This window comes from Penicillium subrubescens (assembly GCF_028828155.1).
Source record: "Penicillium subrubescens strain IBT 31985 chromosome Unknown utg000006l_segment0_segment0, whole genome shotgun sequence".
NCBI classification, from domain to species: Eukaryota; Fungi; Ascomycota; class Eurotiomycetes; order Eurotiales; family Aspergillaceae; genus Penicillium; species Penicillium subrubescens.
The window spans coordinates 2,046,336-2,069,041 of record NW_026643156.1 but is presented as its reverse complement, the minus strand read 5'-3'; the positions used below and the strand labels follow the sequence as shown (position 1 = coordinate 2,069,041).

The 22,706-nt window shown below is 50.5% G+C and overlaps 7 protein-coding genes across 7 annotated transcripts; 4 read left to right on the top strand and 3 right to left on the bottom strand.

Moving 5' to 3' along the window:
• Nucleotides 1-114: 114 nt before the first annotated feature.
• On the top strand, nucleotides 115-2,121 carry N7473_009234 (CNOT2/3/5 family protein; the record flags this gene model as incomplete). Its single annotated transcript, XM_057155173.1, has 3 exons — nucleotides 115-369; nucleotides 441-1,984; nucleotides 2,061-2,121. 3 exons carry the CDS (start codon nucleotides 115-117, stop codon nucleotides 2,119-2,121), a joined length of 1,860 nt encoding a protein of 619 aa, XP_057006303.1.
• A 3,145-nt stretch (nucleotides 2,122-5,266) lies between these two features.
• Nucleotides 5,267-6,739, top strand: N7473_009233 (uncharacterized protein). Its single transcript, XM_057155172.1, has 3 exons — nucleotides 5,267-5,375; nucleotides 5,474-5,949; nucleotides 6,023-6,739. Exons 1-3 carry the CDS (start codon nucleotides 5,301-5,303, stop codon nucleotides 6,267-6,269), a joined length of 798 nt encoding a protein of 265 aa, XP_057006302.1. The 5' UTR covers nucleotides 5,267-5,300; the 3' UTR covers nucleotides 6,270-6,739.
• Nucleotides 6,740-8,612: 1,873 nt separating this feature from the next.
• On the bottom strand, nucleotides 8,613-9,101 carry N7473_009232 (MGMT family protein; the record flags this gene model as incomplete). Its single annotated transcript, XM_057155171.1, has 1 exon — nucleotides 8,613-9,101. One exon carries the CDS (start codon nucleotides 9,099-9,101, stop codon nucleotides 8,613-8,615), a length of 489 nt encoding a protein of 162 aa, XP_057006301.1.
• A 542-nt stretch (nucleotides 9,102-9,643) lies between these two features.
• N7473_009231 (uncharacterized protein) lies at nucleotides 9,644-11,602 on the bottom strand (the record flags this gene model as incomplete). Its single annotated transcript, XM_057155170.1, has 5 exons — nucleotides 9,644-9,988; nucleotides 10,055-10,381; nucleotides 10,436-10,910; nucleotides 10,984-11,137; nucleotides 11,206-11,602. 5 exons carry the CDS (start codon nucleotides 11,600-11,602, stop codon nucleotides 9,644-9,646), a joined length of 1,698 nt encoding a protein of 565 aa, XP_057006300.1.
• Nucleotides 11,603-13,544: 1,942 nt separating this feature from the next.
• On the top strand, nucleotides 13,545-14,639 carry N7473_009230 (uncharacterized protein; the record flags this gene model as incomplete). Its single annotated transcript, XM_057155169.1, has 1 exon — nucleotides 13,545-14,639. The coding sequence occupies one exon, from the start codon at nucleotides 13,545-13,547 to the stop codon at nucleotides 14,637-14,639; it is 1,095 nt and encodes a 364-aa protein (XP_057006299.1).
• Nucleotides 14,640-14,786: 147 nt separating this feature from the next.
• Nucleotides 14,787-15,578, bottom strand: N7473_009229 (uncharacterized protein; the record flags this gene model as incomplete). The annotated part of the gene is made up of 4 exons (XM_057155168.1): nucleotides 14,787-14,989; nucleotides 15,047-15,082; nucleotides 15,144-15,222; nucleotides 15,282-15,578. The coding sequence occupies 4 exons, from the start codon at nucleotides 15,576-15,578 to the stop codon at nucleotides 14,787-14,789; spliced, it is 615 nt and encodes a 204-aa protein (XP_057006298.1).
• Nucleotides 15,579-17,291: 1,713 nt separating this feature from the next.
• N7473_009228 (dihydrolipoyl dehydrogenase) lies at nucleotides 17,292-19,129 on the top strand (the record flags this gene model as incomplete). Its single annotated transcript, XM_057155167.1, has 4 exons — nucleotides 17,292-17,430; nucleotides 17,538-17,617; nucleotides 17,733-18,215; nucleotides 18,290-19,129. 4 exons carry the CDS (start codon nucleotides 17,292-17,294, stop codon nucleotides 19,127-19,129), a joined length of 1,542 nt encoding a protein of 513 aa, XP_057006297.1.
• Nucleotides 19,130-22,706: the final 3,577 nt, after the last annotated feature.

Genomic DNA, 22,706 nt, shown 5'->3' with positions numbered 1-22,706 from the left:
CGCCCTTCCCCCTGGCAGCACGCGAATTCCGAATCCGCCCCCACCGCACCAACTCACTTTAAACCGCATCGTGGACCGGGAACCCGCCCAGTCCACGCCCACCACGGGATCACGATGACCTCCCGAAAGACACAGCAAGAGATCGATAAGACCTTTAAAAAGGTCGCCGAAGGGATTCAGACATTCGAAAGTATTCATGAGAAGGTCAAGGCCGCCACGAATCCCACCCAGCGCGATAAGCTCGAAGAGAACCTCAAGCGCGAGATCAAGAAGCTGCAAAGGTTCCGCGATCAGATCAAATCATGGGCAGCTGGCAACGAGGTCAAAGACAAGGCTCCGCTACTCGAGCAGCGGAAGGCCATTGAGACGGTAGGTCTCAGCCCCATCTGCGGGGGAGGGTGAAAGCTGGGGTAGGTTCAGGCTAACGATTTCCGAAATAGTGCATGGAGCAATTCAAGGCCGTCGAGAAGGAGATGAAGACGAAAGCCTACTCCAAAGAGGGTCTCTCCGCCGCATCACGACTCGACCCGAAGGAAAAAGAAAAGGTAGAAGCATGCGACTTCCTGTCGACCATGGTCGACGAGCTCCAACAACGGATTGAGGCCATGGAGGCCGAGGAGGAGGCATTGCAGGCCCAAATGAAGAAGGGGAAAAAGGACACGAACAAGGCCAACCGCATGGCAGACATCTCGAGGGTAACGGAACGGCATAAGTGGCATGTCAACAAACTCGAGTTCCTCAATCGATCCTTACAGAATGGCAACTTGGAGGTGAATCAGGTGCTAGATCTCAAGGAGAGTATCAAGTACTATGTCGACGAAGGGCATAATGTTGACTACTCTGGAGAGGATGAAACGCTCTATGATGACTTGGATATTGGAGAGGAGGTCGAGGCTCAGTTCGGCATGGGAGCAGAGAACGATCGTGTATCGTCTCAAGATGCCCAATCCATTCAAGACGACGAACCAGAGCCGAAGCCGAAGCCCTCGAAAGTGGATGCTACATCACATCGTCGACCGTCTACACAGATGAAGTCACCGCTCCCCGTTCTTGCTACGCTCCATCCATCCGCCTCGTCCAGTGCCCTCCCAGGCATGAAACCCGCCCCTCTACCGACTCGCCTGCCTGGAGAAACGCTCAAGTATGCTTCCGCCGCGGCGGCTGCAGCTGCCAGCGACAAGAGTGGTGTTGGGATTCTGCCTCTGCCCCCACCACCGGGTGCTAGTCCTGCTTTTTCAAACGTTCTCCCCGTCTCGAAGGCATCATCCACAGCTTCGCCAGTTGTGTCTTCCGTACAACCTGTCGCTAGGCCAACGACAACGGCCGGACCATCTGCACCACCAGCAGTGTCCGCATCGTCGTCGGAAGAGGCTGTGCCATTGGCAGTGCGGTCTAAGACAGCTGTTGGCGCAGCAGCCTCTAGCTCATCATCGCCTGCACCCGCCCCAACGCCCAAGGCAGAGACGGTTAAAGAGAAACCCACAACGAACGGCAAGACAACACCCAAGGAAGCAGCCGAGGGAGATGAGTCAATATTCCACTTACCTCCCGGTCTGCAAGACCTGATCCAATCGTTCGAGGTGACCAAAGACCGCGCCACGGCGAACCCAACACCTGCGGTACAGCGTCTTCTTGCGACTTCTCTCACGACATGTCCCGAACCCGGCGATGCAGAGAAACCCCGGCATTACAAGCCGCAAAATCCCTACAACACTCCCCTCTACTACCCGCAAGAACCTCTATCCATCTTTGACGACCCACGATTGTACGATACTGGACGTATTGACACGGACACGTTGTTTTACCTTTTCTACTACCGACAAGGGTCATATCAGCAGTACCTCTCCGCTAAGGCGTTGAAAAACCAAAGTTGGCGCTTCCATAAGCAGTACCAAACATGGTTCCAGCGCCACGAGGAGCCAAAGAACATCACGGAGGAATTTGAGCAAGGCACCTACCGGTTCTTTGACTACGAGAGCACATGGTAAGTTCTATCGTACCCCAGTTTTCCATTCCCCTATTCCCCTCGCTGAACACGTGCTTACTATGTTGCCCGACAGGATGAACCGGCGCAAGGCTGATTTCAAATTCGTGTACAAATATCTCGAAGACGAGTTGTAATTCGTCACTTGAACATGCGTGCCTTCTCCCATTGCCCCCTTCTTTCCTTGGCGTAGGCGTAGCAGCCTTGATCGAATCTACGAGCACTGGCAAGCTACCTGCCTCCTTCTCCTTCCCCTTCCCCTTCCCCCCATCCTCCTTATCTTCTCCCTCCTCTTTCTCTCTCCCCAATCCTTCCCGCCGGCCCTCTCGTCGGACGGGCCCCTCTAGAATGGGTCCGTAGGAAACGGGGCGAAATTCAAAGTGGATATGACATGTCATAGAAGGACGATCTCGATCTACATGGGCACCCGAGCTTTGGGGAGTTCTATCGTCGTTTTATCTTGGTATCATTTTTGTCTTCGTCATTGTTTGATTTGTTTGTGTTTTTATCCTCTGCTTTACTAGTCCTCCACAGGACTGACATCGGGCAATGAGTACAATGAATGGCGGGGCCTCGGGGAGACCATGGAGTTTTTATGTGCTTGAGTTATTCTTCACCTGGTTCCTGGGTGTGTTTGACCAAATGAATGAATCATTACTGTTTGTGTCGTCAATTGCGGCTGAATCAGAGTAGATCATGGTGTTTGCCTGGTAGTTATGGGAACTCGTACTTTTGTAAGATGCTTTTCGGGGCTACCTAGCCTTGCCCTGCGCTTTGCACGCTGTGATCGGCGGTCACTTGTACATCGAAGTAGTATCTGGGGTCTCCATCTCGAATCAACCTGGGAAAGCATGGCCTCGGTTCCCCTGCAGGCACGCGCGCGCCCGGACAAGGTGCCGTGGAGAAGATAACCAGAGAACCTTATGGCCTGCGTGGGATACTACGGTGTATACAGGCTAGATATGGCACCGCTGTCCCGATTTGAACAAGTCTTTACTGATTCGTAGGTCAGTATGTAGTGCTGTGTCTACAGTAGTACTGGAGTATAGGACCTGCTTTATCGAGTCCAGCGAGACCCACACGGTCATTGCATTGGGAGATGCAAGTATGCATAGGCATAGGCGACTCCGGATGCACAACCCAGTATGTATCCTATTCACAGATAACCGACCAAGACAAAAACCAAACCACCTTATCCATAACTACCTACTTATCATCCCGGCAAGTCAACAGCTCAGCAGGTCACCCCGTTACCACCACCGCCAATAGGAGCCACTATCCCATACAATAAGCGGCTTAGCGGCCCGGCGAGGCAGTGACGAAAAGCCTCATTCTATCCAAGCAACGGGGACAACATGTCCCCTGTTCCCCGGGTCTTTTCTCTGTTCTTTCGTCTCGCATACCTTGCATTAGTGTGAGAGACCTGCATCTGCACAGCCAACGAGGACAGGACAGAGAGAAGAGGTGGACTTGGCGCGGCGACGCTAGCGTTGCGGGATTTTTCTAGAAGGGAGCCGGGATTAGAGAAGACGAAAAAGCAAATGATGGACTGGACTGGGAAAATGGAATGGGCTGGCACTGGGCAGGACAGGCAGTGTGGCGCTAGGCTTGATGGGGAGTATAGTAGCGCATGGATTGTACGAAGTACTCTAAGTGATGGTTATGATTGGTCGGATTCCGGGGGACTTCGTACTTCGGACAGAAATACTCGAGACTAAACGGTTTTCGGAGTGGTGCATGGGTGTTAGTTAGTGTTAGTGTTCTGAGGAGTATACGGAACCTCCCTTTGTTTTTTTGTTTTTATTATATTAATTCTGGATATTATGACATCGATAGGCGATCGTCATCGACCCCGGTTCTGGGGACTGCCCTGATTGTGGCTCTCGGCGATCACCCAAGATGGGCGATCGTGGATCTTGCGAAACTGTTCTGGTTGGGTATTGTAGTTTTGCTCGGCACAGAGTTTCCGAGACAAGAGAAAAGGAAAAGGAAAGAAAACACTATCCAACGGTAGTATTTTCTTGGGGACGAAAAACGAAATACTAGGGCTTGTTAGGTTTGTTGTTTTTCCATTCCGTGGTAAACTGTTCTAGTTAGCTCGTCCTCAAGGCAGACCGACAGGCAGAGTCTCTGCTGAAAAAAAATAGGACAACAGACAACACCACTCTGCAGTCATGCTGGCGCCACGCAGCAAACCTGAAACGAGAGACACATCTCCAGAAATGCCAGACTGCTAGACTCTTGCCCAAAAAAAGACGAACACGGGCTGGAAACTCCCAAGGGGGGCCAGAAAGCAGGATCTCCCCCCGTCAGCCTTCTTTCCCGGGCGATTTCCTCGACTACGCTAGAAGGGTTCCAGAAGGGGGCTTGCACCCGCGCTAACCACCGAACGATGATCGATTGCCAAGCGTGGTGAATGGTGAGTGGGTGAGTGGTTGGAGGGGGGGGAAGGATGGATCATGGATCATGGTGGGAGGATCGAGCGCAAGCATGTCTGACCGCAACTGGGATGATGCAGCTTATCGGGGGTTTGGATTGGCTGGTTCGAGGGCCTGCGGTCGCGAGACGGGATTGTGATTAGTGCGTGGCTTTGCGCTGCTGCAGTCGAAGGTGTGGCCTGGCAGCCTGGCCTCATGCATGGCCTGTTCTCTTTTATTAGTGGCTGTTGGCGAGTCTCTCCCCCGGGCCCCCTCTCTTGCTGCTTTCGATGACGCCAATCACACCGGGGCCAAGAATGGGAGTGGAGTATAGGGCCTGCCGCTAAGACGCTAATACCGCGCTAGAAGGCTTCCAGAAGGCGCAGAGAAGTCAGCGTTGGGAGAAGAGTGCGTGCTGGGATTGTGGAAGAGCCGCTAATGCACGATCCGTTCTGTGTTTGCAGAAGAAATCCCGCAGGTGATGATCCTCTCTAATGACGCTCGAGGGCGGGGCTGTGTAGGGGGGGAGTGGACCAGTGAGAGGCCATTCACACTTTCACAGTCTGGTAAGCCGTGATCGGACCAACTTGTTTTGGCTCTAGTTTGGGGGAGAGACCAGGTGATGGTCTTCGTGTTAGACCGGGGGTGGATTAGCTGGTCGGTTGAGGGTTGGATCTGAGTGGATGGGTGAGTAGGCGAGGGTTGACGAGGGGTTGAGTACGGAGGACAGCGTGCGTCGACTAGCGTTTCTCGAGCCGCAGCATTCATGATGATGATGGTTGTAATAATGTAGTATTATTATTATTTATTTAAATAAACAAAAATACCAAAGTTCAAAGAGAACTCATATTAACTCCAGGAACACCCTCTTTTCTATCTTCAGATTCTTTCTATCCTATATGGTTCTAGCACTAAGCACTAAGCACCGACCCTCGCACAGCTTCACGAAGGATTCGCACCAGCGTCTCACGATGGTAGGTCAATCCTTCTCTCTTCTCACTAGTCTGCACTAGTGTCCTTCTCCCGTCCTTCTAGAAACTCGTCTGATCATCCTTCCGGGGTTTAAAACTAGACTTCTTCCTCCTTCACCTCCCCCTCCTCCTTTACAACCACCACTACACACCCCATCTTCATCAGCAACTCTAGAGACAATATGCAATCCCCCTTCAGTTACACGGACTCCTCTACCTCCTCATCCTACTCTTCTTCCCCAGGCGGCATGGACTTTTTCTTCTACGGGCCCCCACAGCCCATCTATGAGACTGCCCTGTGCGATCTCGACGCTACCAGTCCCTTTGCCGTCTCCGAGGTCATCCCCGATGCTGCATACTCCTTCACCAGCTCGCCGTACATGTATACTCCCATGCACGATTTCCCGCCCGTCTATGAGACATCGACGGCTACCAGCGTACCCAGTTCGGCAAGCAGCACCTGTGGCAGTACCTGCGGGAGCTCCAGCTGGAACAATATGCCCGAGGAAGTCCCCATGCCCAACTTCCCTCTCACCTCTGATGACTCGGGCCCGGACTCGCCGCCCACTCAGTCCAAGTAAGTTTCACGCCTATTGAATTCTATTCTTCCTCGCCACGATCTTTAACTAACCTATCTCCCTCTCCACTAGACCCGCAAAGCCCTTCGGCTGCGACAACTGCGGCAAGTCCTTCACTCGCTTCGCAGACCTGAAGCGCCACCAGACGAGCGTCCACTACCCCGTCTTCCGCAATTGCCCTGTCGAGCACTGCTCCCGCAAGGGCAGCAATGGCTTCCCCCGCCAGGACCATCTCGTCGAGCACCTGCGCTCTTATCACCACCTGGATGTTCCGAAGCGCCGGGCGCTGAAGCGTTCTGCCAAGGACGCTACACTCTAGATGCACTGGTGGGGTTTATCAAACTCGCGCTTTCGCTTGCCCTTTTACTTTTGCTCTGTGGGGCCATCACCCCCCGCAGGTATTACGATCTTACGATTTATTGACTTTTATTGTTGTTTGTTTACTCGATTACCCTTCTGTCTTCGCCAATGGCGTTATTTCTTCTTTTTTATTCTTTAGCTGGTCCTATGATTCATTGCTTCTGGCATTTTGCTTCTCTGTTTACACTTGTTTGTATAGACTACAGTCTGCGTCTGCTCTATCCTGTATAGAATACCCTTGGCTGTTTCTTCTTTGTACTTTTGTGCAAGTTTTCAGGTTTCCATGTTTTTGTGTCGATGATTCGAATGGAGGAATGCTCGCCAACGCAATAGACGGGGCTTATGGGTGTTTTTTTAGATGGGGTTTGCTTTTTTGAGGTACTACTGTACTCCACGATGGAAACTATATGAATGAAGGAATCTATGAACTTAATCCTTGCCACTTCCCCTGTATAATAGCTCCAGTCTAGTCTAAGTAGTAGCTAACTAAGTTATGTCTTGGGTAGATGTGACTAAAATCTATTCGTAATTCCTACTTGGGTAGGTCGTAGCATAAGTGGAGCCGAACATGTTTGCTTTTGTCGCGAAATGAGAGGAGCTTTCCGGTAGTTGGGCTTCGGGCTTTTTGTCGATCTAGACCCTGCAATTGATCTTCTAGAATCCTGGCTGGTATATTGAGCCGCTCGTACATATACCAAGAGGGGTTTTTCTTGCCTTTTTGCCTGCGGCTGGCCTGTTCTGACAACCACCGACTGCAAGAAAGAGTGCTAGTGGTATGATTCATCTTAGTGTTAGGTACATCACACAGACTGTGTATCGCAGTTTCTATATGAGAACGGTTATAATTCCAGGGTTCTAATTAGACCAGCACGACCCCAGCATCTTACTCATGTACATCCCAATATCCACACCCCAGTAAGGGGATCCTCGGTCTAGCCCGAGCCAAGCATCCCCCAACCCCTGATCCCGGTCCGCCCAAAAAATGAATCAAATCTAGTTCGCTCGTCACATCCAATGATACTCCTGCACTATGCTACAGTACCCTCGATGTACCTTACCTTTTACCTTCTCCAGTCGTGGAGATGGGACGCCTTTGCAACCAGACCGCGCGCCAAGTGCGCTCCATAATCCTCCGGTGGCTGCTAGATGGAAATCCCTCAATTTTTGCATGAGATGTATGATTCAGGGACGTAATCTGACAGTTAGTTCGGTTTGTAGGTTTGTATCTGCATGAGCCCTATCCTGGTATTCTCCATGCCGCCATATTGTCTTGGATTGCAAAAGCAATCATCAGTACCTAGTGCACACCGAGACTATAGCACCCTGGTTCGAGAATCCTTCCGTGTTCAGAGTTTGTCATTAAGTTCAGCTTTAACTTCACCCTGCAATCTCAGTTACTCTCTTCCAATAGATGAACTTAAACCTCATACAAATCTCACATCTCTCGTTTTTCCCCTCAGACCCGAGATCCATCTTGCATCCCCTGTAAACCCCCCTCGTACTCCTCCCAAACAACACAATTCCCCTCCAATCTTTCCGCCCATTCCACCCACTCTCCATTATCATCTCCACTGAACAACCCACAAACCTCCTGCCCCCGCTCAACAATCTGGATCGCAAACCCCTGCTCTAAATGCCATCCAACATGGCAATGCAGCAGCCACGCTAGAAATCCGATGAACCGGCAATCTATCAAAGGACCCTTTCGGTTTTTTAACATATTGTTTACTTTATTGCTACACAGGACAAAGTCACCACTACTCAGGCCCAAGTATACCTTCGATCAAAAACGATCCTGTTGACGCTGCAGTAAGTCGGAGACCCACAGTCTACGACGAAACGTGGGCTGAGATACCTAGTCTTTGGGAGTATGCAGGTCCCCCGACAATGCATACAGTCCGAACAAATAGAAGTAGACACGAATAGAATATCTGCACATCGCCTGCATGTTCTCATGTGTAGCTCATGGTATTCAAGAATGGACCAGGTAGTCGTCTGCCCCTGATGGTCTATGCCCAAATCCCAAATATCCTGTTTCACTCGTGGACCGGAAGATCTATTGAGAATCCAGCTCGGGGCGATGCTAGGTACACTTGACGTGAGTGAGCAGGAAGAATATTTTAAATTTTTGCGGGTCAGCTTCATGTCTCAACTATCGAACAGGATTCTGCAATAAGCATAAATAGAGGAAGAGATGGCTTCCATTCGACCATCCCATAACATAACAACAAAGATAAAGGCCAGTCCAAACTCCCCCATATCCAAAACCGCAATGCTAATTGTACATATGTCCCCAATTCAATCACTTCTCTTTCCCCTTCTCGCCCCCCAAATCCGTAAACTCCCTAAAACAAACACCTCCCGCCTTCCCCGCCTCATCAAACTCCACCCCCTCCTCCCTCAACCTCACCATCTTCTCCTCCTGAAACCCTCCCCCGGCAATATGCTTGCTTACCCGCCACTCCCCCTTATACCCGCCCAACGAGCCATCCGCTGCCAGCACACGGTGACAGGGGACTTCAGGCGCGAAGGGATTCGTGCGCATCGCGTTGCCGACGGCACGCGCGCTGGAGTTGAGATATGTTGCTAGCGCGGAGTAGGTGGTCCAACGGCCGGGGGGAACGGAGAGGAGGACGCGGTAGACGCGCCGGCGGTAGGGGGTTAGGGTTGGGTGGAGGGAGATGCGGTGGAGGGATTTTTGGAGGGGTGGGGGTGTTGTTGTGGATTTTTTGGATTTGGCTATTAAGAGGGTGGTTGTTGTGTCTGTGGGGATGATGGGTGGAGATGTCATTTTGTAGGCAATTTCCATAGATCTAGGTGTTAAGCGTTTGAAGCTTTGAATGCGATGTTGGCTGTGTAAGTTGGAGTGGTTAGCTTATCGCGGATACGAGTGATGGAACTTGGGGTAGACGCGTCGAGACGCGTCGGGCGCGACAGAACTTACCTGACAAAGTGGGATGGAGCTTGTATGGGGAATATCCTTTGGATAGCTTGAGAATGAGGTTGAAATGAAGAAAGCCCAAAGATCAAGACTACTTTATGTACAAGCCGAGGCCAGAATAGCGAAGCAAATTGTTCTCAATGTGACCAATCAGAGTTCCCCGTTCTAATGGATCTAAGGTTTCGTATGACTCTTCATTTGTAATCTCGTATTAACTATAGAATCAAACTATCCAATAGATCATCAATGCCTTAAGCATGACGTTGCTTTCATTCCTGGCATAACTCGTAATAACTCCAAGCCTCGCTAGCTACATAGAAATTTATACGTACTTCTATCCTTCAACCGTCCACCGGACAGATGGTATCAAATTTCAACCCTATTCTCCTCCATCAAGGGTGATCCACATGCTCAGCAGCAGTAGCATTATCAAGCTTAGCTGCTGTCAATGCATCCACAGAAATCACCTTCCCAGTCTCGGGGTCCACCACACTGTTCTTGCGGCTAGTAATGTCCACCATACCGGGATTTTCAGCCTTGAGGCGAGCAAAGGTCTTCTCCGCATCCCAGGTCCAAGGAGTCTTGGCTGCGAAAAGGAGGTCCATGTCTTCCAGGGTGCGCTGATTACTCTCGGGGTATAGAGCCCACACCATGGGGATCGTAATCACGTTACTGGCCGCGAAGACGTAGAGGGTCTTTTCGCCAATGGAATCGAACATGACGGGGCAGAGAAGGGTCTATGAATATTTGTGTTAGAATCATCGCATTTGCCATGAGGCAAAATGCCAGAGGAAAGTACTGACCAGCCATCCATTTCCGATACTCCAGCCAACGACTCCCCAGGCATTACCCCGGGCGCGAACTGCCAGAGGAAAGATCTCGGCCGGGTACAGCCAAGGCACGGTCAACCAGGTAGCACCGAAAGTCGAGGTGAAGATGAAGATCATCGAGGCAGCTGCCGCACCGTACGACGAGGCTGAGCCCATATTGCCATCAGCCTTGGCGTTGATGGCAAGGCGAGAGAACCCTCCAGCCAGGAACATGGCAATGCCCTGGACGACAGAGCCCCAGTACAAAGTCCAGCGTCGCCCGATACGATCCAAAGTGAACACGCAAATGAGCGTGGCGAACTAGAAATCCTTGTTAGTTTGGCCAGATCATCTATACAGTCCACGCAGACATACCATGTAGAAAATATTATTCAATCCACTGATCCACTGACTCTTCATTGAATCAAAGCCAGCGATACTAAAGATGGTCGGCGCATAAACAGTAACACCGGCAATACCAACCCATTCCTGCATGATTTGTAGCCAGATGACCAACTGCACCCTTCGACCGATATGCAAATCACCGGACTTCCAACCAAAAAGCATTGACAAGTAAGAGTTGCCGTGAACAACGGTCTTCTCCATCTCGGCAATGCTTTGGATATCTTGGAACTCAGCTTCGGCGCGGACACGGTCCTCTGGACTGCTACCTCGAAGGCGCTGGAGGATATATCGTGCTTCCTGCTCACGGCCAACCTTTACCAGCCAGCGGGGGGACTCGGGGAAGAACCAAACGGCAACGAAGAGAATCAGCAGGAAGATGATCTGGAAGGCGATTGGAAAGCGCCAGCGGAAGGCGGACTTGCCACCGTCGATGAACGAGAGGCCACTAGGAAGAAGAAAAGGATGTTAGACCTTTCTTTGTGGGAGATAATCTTGATCTGGAGAATCTGGGAACATACAACTCAAGCCAATAGGCCAGAACCACACCAAAGATGTTCAATGTGAATTCAATCGCAATGAACTGTCCACGGGAAGTATGCTCGGCGGTTTCAGTGGCCCAGACCGGCACAATTGCGTTCAAAATACCAGTACCGATACCATTGATGAAGCGTGCTACAACCATCATCAGCTTCTGAGATCTCATGTCATTCTCACCCGCTCATGTTCCCTCCTCTACTAACCACAAATCATCCAATTATGATTCTGCGCCGAGCACTGCAGACTCGCACCGATCACAGCCCAAACAGCTCCCGCAGCAATTGACTTGATTCTCCCCATTCGATCACCCAACCAACCACCGAACAGTCCACCGAACAACGTCCCCAGATAATACACCGAGACGATACCTCCCTGGAGTAGGGAATTGGTTACCACGGGGGTCAACTCGCCGTCGACTTCTTTCGTATATCCGAATCCCATCAGGTCGATGTAGTCCTTGGCGTTGTTGACGCCGGACATCATGCCTTGGTCATAACCGAAGAAGAGGATTGAGAGTGCGGCAACACAGTTGATTGCGATGAGAAGCTGGCGCTTCTCGAGTTTGTGGACGATATTCCACGAGGGTATTTTGTCGCTCATTGTGACGGTAGGGTGTGCGGCGTAGTACAAATGGGCATAACCCGTGAGGTAGGAATCGATGTACCAGCGGAGGTAGAAGCAGTCGAATTAGAAGACTGAGACAATATACCAGCCCCGCGGGGTAAAAAAAAAGAATAGAGCAGCACGTCGCGCAACATCCTGGCGGGTCCATCGCACCATTTAAACGAAACTCGTCTCCAACTCCTCACCACGGCGCGAGTCCAAGTTACGTGCAGGACTAGCAAGGAAACTTCCCCACGAGGATCGGCCAAGAGTCACCCCAGGAACAGCAAGGAGTCGCAACTGGTCCGACCCGGTAACATTGCGGGACAAAGCGACCTGGAGTGGTCGATGGGCTCGGTCTTTCTCCACTCGTGCAGTAGTCGGTAGAGACAGAGGGGATCCCCAGCCTTTTAACCGGGTGGTATCAGGACTCTTGACGATACAAGAGTAGGATCTGCAAGGTTTTCTTTCGCTCCTTGGCTCGTTAGTATCTGTTGTCTGTACCCAAGTCGAGGATTGTTTGTCTTCGCTGGTGATGTGACACTGGAGACATGGCCGGATAAGTACATCTGCACGATTCCCCCACTCAGCCCAGGGCGCGACCGTCCCTCACTCAAGACGACTTACTCTCCCCCACGCCAACCTCCAAACGCCCTGCATATGAATTAGCCGGACAGACAAGTCTGTGTCTATTACAATGCCGTCATTGTACCCCATCGGCTAGCCTAATTGGGTCTTTTTGAACGCCAACCGGAAGGGAAGGGCGTACGGGATGAACTCGGTCCTCCAAGCCAGCCGCCGGAGAACCAATAAACACTTCAGAGTCGGACTCCACCACCTCCACCCGAGAAAACACGGAGAGAACAGTGTCCCCGTGGAGAAACCTCCAGACTTGCGTTCTGTCATGCTTCTCACCCCTCGGCAAGCCGCCCAGTTCGGGGTCGATCGACTTTGTGAAACATGGCAAATCAACTTTACTGGATGGACTGAAACTGACTAACTCGTGGTTAAGTGCGCTTGCACTTCTCGTTCTCGGCTTTCGTCGACTATATCACAAGGTTGCGATCTTCCCTTGAAACGTGGGACATATGGACATCTCCAGATCGGAGGTTCGCCGAACACCATCTCCAGCCTTTTAACCCCCGGATGGTAGTTCCCATACCCCGGAATGCTGCATTTAACCGAAGTCCAGATGTTTGTTTTTCAAGAAACCAACCTCTTTCGTAAGAGAAATCATGTTCCACCGGCCCGACCTGGTATCCCCTCATATGATACCGCATGCGGCTCGCCGATAGTCACGCCAAGGGCTTGCCGAGAGAATCTAGCCATATCCTCGATTCTATACGATTGTACTTGCTTGGTAAACCAGCTGGTGAAAACCGAGTCTAATTATATCTGTCCATCTGCCGGTCTGCTTATCCCGTTGCAACAGGTCTGTGTAGCCTTTCGGCCTCACTCCTATAAGAAAATGGCATTGAACGTAATTTCGTACTCTTGCCATCGAGCATCACCCAACGAAAGCTTGTTTGGCTAGTCTCGTAGGTTAAAAGATTGCTTACATTCGGGATCTGTATCTGTATCACGTGATGTGAATATAACGCGATCTCCCAAGTCTCAGGTTGCGGAAAGATCATGATGTCATCCATCTAGACAGATATGGAAAAACAACAAGCTGCTATCTCAATTTGCCCATCCGGTGTCATGCCTTGAATTGCCTGGTGAATTCCGCGATCGACTTTAGCGGGCGATCTATCTCCATCTGTCCAAAAAGATGGTACCATCACCGAACGAGTGCTGCCTAGAAATCACAAAGTCAGATCAAAGCTAATCTCTTGCACAGCAGGAGATGATTTTGTGGCTTGTGGGGGTCATCTTGCCACCAATAGTTATTCTAATTCTCTTTTTCTACTACGTCCATCCTCTTGGCAACTCCTTTTCAATGCCTTCTCCACCACCAGACACTTCGTTTCTAATTCTTCCATGGGCGGCTATCTCCTATCTTCGCTCGAAGAATCGTCAATACCCAAAATGGACATACCGACAAGCCCTAACCAATACGATTCTCAAGGTCGGTCTACACAAGTACATCTCTTTGAAAAGGCCACCGTCCGTCTCCCTCAAGCCGGGTTTTGAAAGGAAGCGATTCATTCTCATCGAGCCTGCGGGACCTGAATTGTACTCTGGCATCACGTTGGATGAAAAGACCAAGCCAGAGGCTGTCGGGGCTACATGGTATCCTAAGCGCCCTTCCTCGGATTTCACAATCCCTGAAGACCAGCACATCGTGCTCCATCTGCATGGTGGGTCCTACATATCAGGGGACGGCCGGACAGTGTCCTGTCACTCCATCGCCAAGCACTTTCTCTCATATACGCCGAGTCGATACGTACTCTGTCTTCAGTACCGACTCGCGGGTACACCAAATGGCCGCTTTCCGGCTCAACTGCAAGACGCCATCTCTGCCTATTTATACCTACTCGACACCCTCCACATCCCAGCCTCACAAATCATCCTCAGCGGTGATAGCGCCGGGGCTAACCTCGCCTTGGGATTGTTGCGCTACATAACACAATCCCAAAATTCGTCTCTTCTTCACGCGCCAAAATGCACCTGGCTCTTCTCACCTTGGACCAATATCCCTGAAGCACGAAGCTCCGAAGCTTGGAACAGCAGTCCCAACTACAAGACCGAGTATGTACCTGCATCGTTCCCAGCCTGGGGTGCAACTTTAGTCTTACGTGATCTGGAAATTACCAAATCGGTCGAGGAGCATGTTTCTCCGATAAAGCATCCTTTCGTGTTGCCGTCGCCCATGCTGGTGGTGACTGGAGGGAAGGAAGTGCTATGCGAGGAGAATCAGGAACTCGTTCGAATCTTCAAGAAATTGCCGCAGAATGAGGGCTTGGTGGATCTCTTTGTGTCAGAATCGACGCCGCATGATTTGTTCATGATTGCGTGGATCATGGGTTTCAAGAAAGAGGCGCGAGAGTGTGCGGAGAAAGCAGGAGATTTTGTTAAGAAGTTTAGCTCTTAGGTTAAAAGTTGAACACTGTACAGTAACATGATCGAATGCATAAAGCGCTATGTATCTACTATTTGCTTTTTAAGACATGAATCAATCTCGCCTCTATCGCATCCCTCCAAATTACTTTGGCTTTTTCAACCTGTCAATCGTCTTTCTTTATTTGCCGTGGATGAAAATCCGCTTCTCGAGAGGTTCAAAGGTCTTCTCACGAGGAGGCCCGGTCGGTTTGCCAAAGACCAGTTGGGCCTTGAGACTCCAATCAACAGGCAAATTCCATTCCTCGGCGACTCGTGCATCGACCATTGGGCTGTAATGTTGCAGGTTGCATCCAAGTCCCTCGGCTTCAAGTAGTGTCCAAACTAGAGCAGGTAAAGTTAGTATTAATCTCAAATCGTCAGAGTGTATAGATGACTTACGAGCAAACTGATGCATTCCAGTCGAATGGTTGGACCCTATGTTTAGATGTCAGCTCGTTGATCTATGGAAGAGTAATTTCCAATCAGGATGGCTTACACTCGGGGAACTTGTCAATCAACATAGGCCACTTTTCCTCAAGAGGCTTCAATGGAGCAGGGTCCTCGTAGAACAATACCTAATTCAACACGTCAGCACATAATCGCGCTAGACCAGTAAACTTTTGCGTAAACTTACAGTGCCATAACCCGCACGGAAACCAGCGATCCGAGGCTTATACAAATTCTCAAGTACTTGCGGGGGCACCGTAGCGGTAGCAATTTCGAGGGCGAGATCCCACAATTTCTCATGTTCCTCTTTCAAAAGGACCACCAAACGGGCAGTCTGGCTGTTAAAAGGGCTGGGCGTGTGTTTAACAACCTCAGAGATAATATCTTCAATCCGGCCATCTGAGATAGTCGATTCGTTGGTGAGGGCATATATGGACCGTCGGCCCTTCATTCCTTCGATGAACGATGCAGCGATGTTAGACATTTTGGGCGTAAATGTCAATATTCAAGTAACTTTTGAATTCGTAACTCGATAGAGACTTGATTTTCAATGGAAATATGAATCCTATCCAGTCGAGAGAAGTGACTACTTATATAGTAGTTAGTTACTACGCTGTCGATTCTGTTGTGATCGGTGACACGGAGCGCCGACACGGAGCGCTGATCCTCAGACACGGGAACGGACTTGGCCCCCGATGCTGACAGCCCCCAAGCTTGCTGAGGTTGTTTCTGATAAGGCATCGTGGCCGGTCAATCAAATAGTGAGTCGAGGGCTAGGATTTGATTTTTGGGTTCGGTCAACGGGGGCGAAACGGACCGTGTGGTTGCTAAACTAGTCATTAGTTAGGTGTCCTAAGATACAAGGTATAGAAAGAGGCGGCATCGGAGGATTCCCGCTCATCGGAGGGAGAACGAAAGCAACAGGGTGCAATGATTGATAATGCTTGGATTTTCTAGAGATACCATCCATCTACAGATCTTGAATTAGAACTGATCTAGTCCTAGCAATACACTGGTCATCCTCTATCATCGAAGTGTGAGCTTTTCAGCACCGCCGAAACGATATCGGCGCTCCTCTGCCAACCGGACGTTGGAGGGGCTGAAAAGCGGCAGGGCACATTAATCTTGGAGATCCATGATCCATCAATTAGAGTGGAGAGAAGTTTGACCTTTTTCCATGTTGAAGATAGAAGCAGACTCATTCTGTGCTCAAGTCTTTCGATCCAATGATATAATGACGCCGACTGGAACTTCACCAAGTACAGGGGCAGTTCAAGAGCCCGGGTCTAGAAACCAGAGAAACGGAGTGACCGGACATGCTTCAATTTCTACTATTTGAAAAATCTTTTTAACTGTCTTTCGAATCATCTTTCACGATGGCAGAGGTACCATCTTTTTGGTCTATCGTTCAACTCGTGACTGTCAAGATGAACCTGAAAATTCGTTGGGGTTTCAAACCTATGGAACCCAAACTATATATGATTCGCAATATCAACATTTACGGGCTGACATCTATCATTCCTGGACTATGACATGTACAGGTCTGTCTAACTGTCCAGAGGGTGACCCTAAACAGTGTGGCCGCGTGTAGCCGCGAGGGGGTTACGCGGAGCCCCCCGGTAAACCTGAACCCGCCGATCTCAAATCCGCGGGCATTGGGGGATCAGTCTGGGGCATCAACTCTGGCGAACTAACTTTAAATAGCGACGGGAGTCCAAAAAAGCTCCTTTCCCCGGAGTAAAAGAGAAGGTCTGGCCGGGTGGGTGGAGGGCGGAAAAGTTCTTTGGGGATTTTCCCGAACAAAATTCTGGGCAGTTGTGTTATATAGAAGGAACTCATATTGCGGGGATGTTCTTGTGATTGTAGCAATCCATCTGCATGTAGAACATGTAACACCAGGTCAATTCTAACTTCTGTCTTATCTCCCAATCGAAATCCCAACAATTGTCCCCAGTTGAATCGGCATCACCAACCGGTAAACGTAGCGCCTTACCGAGTCGACCCGAGCGCGGCTTACATAACCGCCATCGACGGCGAATCTCAAAATACCGCAAAGCTCAGTCTCTCACCTTTCCCGTACCTAAAAGACAATCTTCTACTCTCTCCCCGTCCTCACCCCCTCCCTCCAGGCCGTTTATCTTGGAGGATTGAAACGGCTCTTGCGATTTCTTCTTCCGGTCTACGTTTTTCAATCGCCATGTTCCGCACCGTCCTGCCCCGGGCTACGCCGCGGGCTGCGCTCCGCGCTGCCGGCCCGAAGGCTATCCCCTCGACCTTCATCACTCCCCCTATGGTCTTCATTGGCCGCTCAAAACGCGGTTACGCCTCTGATGCTGGTGAGTTCTTGTCTGGGAGGCTGTCGTGGAACGGCTAGAGCAGCTCGCCTGCGCTTGCTGGGGATTGGCGATCGCTAACTTTGCCGGCCTCGCCGGATTTGCAACAGCTGAGCACGATCTGGTCATCATCGGTGGTGGTGTCGCTGGTTACGTCGCCGCTATCAAGGCCGGTCAGGAGGGTCTCAAGGTTCGTTGACAAAATCGCCCCTAACAAACGGCCTCCGGAATTTCTCCGGTGGCCCTTCCGACAGAGTTAAAGCTAGGACACATCGTTGGCTAACCGCTAAATCACAATAATTTAGACCGCCTGTATCGAGAAGCGCGGAACCCTCGGCGGTACCTGCTTGAACGTCGGCTGCATCCCCTCCAAGTCTCTCCTCAACAACTCCCACCTCTACCACCAGATTCTCCACGATACCAAGAAGCGCGGTATCGAGGTCGGTGATGTCAAGCTCAACCTCGCCCAGATGCTCAAGGCCAAGGACCAGTCCGTCGACGGTCTCACCAAGGGTGTTGAGTTCCTGCTCAAGAAGAACGGCGTTGACTACATCAAGGGTGCCGGTTCCTTCGTTGACGCCAACACTGTCAAGGTCGACCTGCTTGACGGTGGTGAGCAGACCATCCGCGGCAAGAACATTGTGATTGCCACCGGCTCCGAGGCAACTCCCTTCCCCGGCCTGAACATCGACGAGAAGCGCATCATCACCAGCACTGGTGCTCTTGCCCTCCAGGAGGTCCCCAAGAAGATGGTTGTTATTGGTGGTGGTATTATTGGTCTCGAGATGGTATGTCGTCTATTTTTTGTTGGATCACTCGGTGAACACAAACGCTGACTTTTGCTTTTTCTGTGATTTTATAGGCCTCTGTTTGGTCCCGTCTCGGTGCTGAGGTTACCGTCGTTGAGTTCCTCGGCCAGATCGGTGGTCCTGGTATGGACGCCGAGATCGCCAAGCAGGCCCAGAAGATCCTGGCCAAGCAGGGCATCAAGTTCAAGACCGGCACCAAGGTCGTCAAGGGTGATGACAGCGGTGCTCTCGTCTCCCTGAGCGTCGAGGCCGCCAAGGGTGGCAAGGAGGAGACCCTGGACGCTGATGTCGTCCTGGTCGCCATTGGCCGTCGCCCTTACACCGAGGGTCTTGGCCTCGAGAACGTTGGCATCGACAAGGATGACCGCGGCCGTCTGGTCATTGACCAGGAGTACCGCACCAAGGTCCCCCACATCCGTGTGGTCGGTGACGTTACCTTCGGCCCCATGCTGGCCCACAAGGCCGAGGAGGAGGCTGTCGCTGTTATCGAATACATCAAGAAGGGCCACGGCCACGTCAACTACGCCGCCATCCCCAGCGTCATGTACACCCACCCCGAGGTTGCCTGGGTTGGTCAGAACGAGGCCGAGATCAAGGCCTCCGGTGTTAAGTACAACGTCGGCACTTTCCCCTTCAGCGCCAACTCCCGCGCCAAGACCAACCTCGACACTGAGGGTGTTGTCAAGTTCATTGCTGATGCCGAGACTGACCGCATTCTCGGAGTCCATATCATCGGCCCCGGTGCCGGTGAGATGATCGCCGAGGCTACCCTCGCCATTGAGTACGGTGCCTCCAGCGAGGACGTTGCCCGGACGTGCCACGCTCACCCTACCCTCTCCGAGGCTTTCAAGGAGGCTGCCATGGCCACCTACTCCAAGCCCATCCACTTCTAGACTTATATTTGGTGATTGTAGTGTTGTGATTCGATATCCTCCAAACCCCCTCCATGTACTACTTTTTGAATTTTTAGTCTAGCTTTGCTAGCAAACTACATGTAGCATTTCATGTAATCATCTTCTTTGTTGTTACTCTTGTTTTCAGAAAAATAGACATTCTTGAGCACCTTTACAAACATAACTTCCGCACAGTATGCACTCTGTGACTGACGTAGGCGTAGACTAAAATAAGAGGTTCCTGCAGTCATGGATGCCTGAGGTATATATAATCGATGTTTGCCTGCGACAGCATCAATTTTGCATCTCAATCCCAGGATTGTGTTTTGTTCTATGTACTCAACGAGATTCCCCAAAAAATATGTATGAAAAAAAAATACAAAAGAAATACCTCCGAATAGGGGAATCGAACCCCTGGCTGTCGTGTGAGAGACGACGATGTTAGCCACTACACCAATTCGGATGTGCTTGTTGGAGAAGGAGTCAATTATGGAACTATGGAGCTGCAGAAATTTTCGTTGCCTCGGGACCCACTTAAGCCGGACACGAACTAAACTCAGTCAGTAGTCTGAACATTCATCTTCAACTTCGTAGTGATTTAGATCTGCTACATAGCTAGATTTCTCTGGTAAAGCAGGAGTGTAGATTGAAATTTATTGCCAAGGAGATGGTGTAGAAAGATCATCTAGAGGTGCGCAAGATTGTGGTGTGTACTTCCACTTGTTTAGAGAACACCAGATATATTCGGGCTGAATCCATCCAGGGCCACCAACCTAAGCGGGTGCTTACACGATGAAAATTTTCGATTCCACAGGGCTTTCTGCTTTCAAACACGACGGCTATAGAGTTTTGTTAATGGGTTGATGCTGTGATAGACCTTGCCTGCGGGCATAGGTAGAATGAAAGTCCTAAATCCTGCCGGTAATGAACAGTTCGTCAAACCGTCGCTACCGCTACCACTACGTATAAGAATGGTAGGTAACCTTAATGATCCATAAACCTAACTTGTTACAGGCATCTTCTTCTAAAAGCTCTTCCATACCTTGGCTGTTGCCTACCACAAAATGGAACATGCTCAAATATCTGTTAAGGAGGTCCTCAGGTAGACGACTAATTGTTCCGAATTCGGATACCTCTGCGAGACCCGCAAAAGACCGTACCCCCACGAACCCCGTTGTCTATCCGCAACACAGCATGCACTGCCTTGGATTTGAGCAGTCTTAACGGCCTTAAAAATTGCGCCGTCATATTGGTCAATACTGTAGCAGAAAAGTACCATAAGCTGACCGATTTGGGCAAGCTCTGCGAAGAAGCTTTTGGTGGGTTTCCCAGTTGCATCGCCCCATTTTTCCCTCACGCTAGCCTTATTTGGTCAGATTTCACGAAGCCGTATTGGAAGCCCCACTCTATGGCTATGGTGAAGCTCCACGCTATGCTTGATAGGGTATCTGTGCCCTCCATGATATTGCGGCCCACCCACCGCTTCCGCTTATGGGTGCGCCCTAAATCCCCGTCACCCCTAAATCCCCGTCACATTTTTACCATTCGATTTCAACTCCCTTTCCCAACCACCCAATATGCCTAAATACTCCAATTTTGACGAGGATCGCCTGCAGAAGGCCTGTAAAGCCGTTCTACACCAAAAAAAGCCGAATATCGCTAAAACTGCGCGTGAATTTAGCGTGTCTCGAACTACCCTTGCCGATCGCGTCAAGAAGGCCCGATCGCCCTTTTCTACCACTGAATCGCGCAAGAATGCGCTTACATCACATCAGGAGAAGGCTTTGACTGCTTGGATAGTCAAAATGTGCGATTGGAACCTACCGCCTACTGCAAAGCTTATAGAAGCGTGGGCAAATCAGGCCCTTACGCGCGCTGATGCGGGTCGGCAGCCGGTTGGCAAGAATTGGGCATACTACTTTATATCACGCCTTCCAAAGCACCTATCCCTCGCTCCAGTGAAGCAGAATCTAAAGGAATCAAAGCGCATTCAAGCCGAAGATGCAGGGGCTCTCTCTTTCTGGTATGATCAGCTTGCAACCCTGCTAAAGGATATCCCTGCAAGGCTAGTCTATAACTTCGATGAGTGTGGTTTCCAACCTGGCCAGGGCCAGTCTCGTAAGGTTATTAATGGTAGATTGCACTGCCCTGACCTTGCTGAAGCTGAGCGAGGCGAAACTATCACTGCACTCGAATGTATTGCTGCTGACGGCTGGCAAATGGATCCGCTATTTATCTTTAAAAGCGGCGGGGTCTTTATGGAGAGCTGGTTCCATAATAGTGAGGATTTACCTCTAAACACACTTACTGCTACCTCACCGAATGGCTGGATTTCTGATGAAATTGCTTCTGAATGGCTATATCATTTTATTTCAGCTACTGCTACACCCGACCGTCTAAAAAAGGGTGAAAAGCGCTTCCTACTCTTTGATGGCCACGGAGCACATCTTACCCTCGAATTCCTTGAGATATGCGAGTTAGCTGATATTATACCATTCGGCTTTATACCTCATTCAACACATCTCTGTCAGCCACTTGATGGTAAGCCATTTTTGAGCTATAAGCAGCAATTTCGGCTTATGAATAATGAGCTATCTTTCTGGGGTGGTCAGCCATGTGGTAAACCGGATTTTCTACGGGTAATTGGGCCTGTACGAGCGAAGGCATTTAACCAACGAATTATTCGGCAATCCTTCAAAGATCGTGGTATTTGGCCAGTCAACGGCCAAAATATAGTGGATAAACTAGCTAGCCAGCTAGAATTTACTCCTCTTCACGCACCTGATCTTCGCGCTCATGGAGAACCCCGAACTCCATCACCGGAGCCTACAAATTTACTATCATCAAGCGTGGAGAATACCCCTCCGAAGTCAATTGAAGCGCTAGAGAAGAATCAGAAGAAGATATCAAAGAAGGTGGCTACCTTTGACCCGAAGGTTCAGCGAGATATTGCAATGCTTCACAATCACCACAGGATAATCTACGAGCGGCTTATGATGGCGGAAGCGACTGTTTCGCGAATTAGGGCCGCTCAGGAGCCCTTGAGGCGCCCAATTACCAAGCGCCAGGTTAAACCGCTTAGCCAAACTGGTATACTAAGCGTTCGCGATGCGAATCGGTCAATCAAGACTAGAAAGGAGAAAGAGGCTGCTGCGGAGGAGAGGAAGCTTGCGAAGCAGTATAAGCAGGCTACTGGTTTGGATATGCCAAAGAGGCCCCAGGAGGATATTGATAGGTCTACCGAATCGGCTAGAGTAGCCCTGGAGCGAGGAGATCTTTTTTATTTAGGCTAGTTATCTAATTTGATGGTTTTTTTAGACGCATGGTAAAAATGTGACGGGGATTTAGGGGTGACGGGGATTTAGGGCGCACCCATAAGCGGAAGCGGTGGGTGGGCCGCAATATCATGGAGGGCACAGATATCTCGTATTGCAGCGTGGGATTTCCATGACTGAGAGGATGCTATAAAGCTGTAGACAGTCGTCAGCCGTCAGATTTTCGTCCGATTATTTGGCAGGTGAATCGTCTGTCATCAGCACCGGTGTCTGGTTATATTAGGTACGTCGGGGTTGGCACC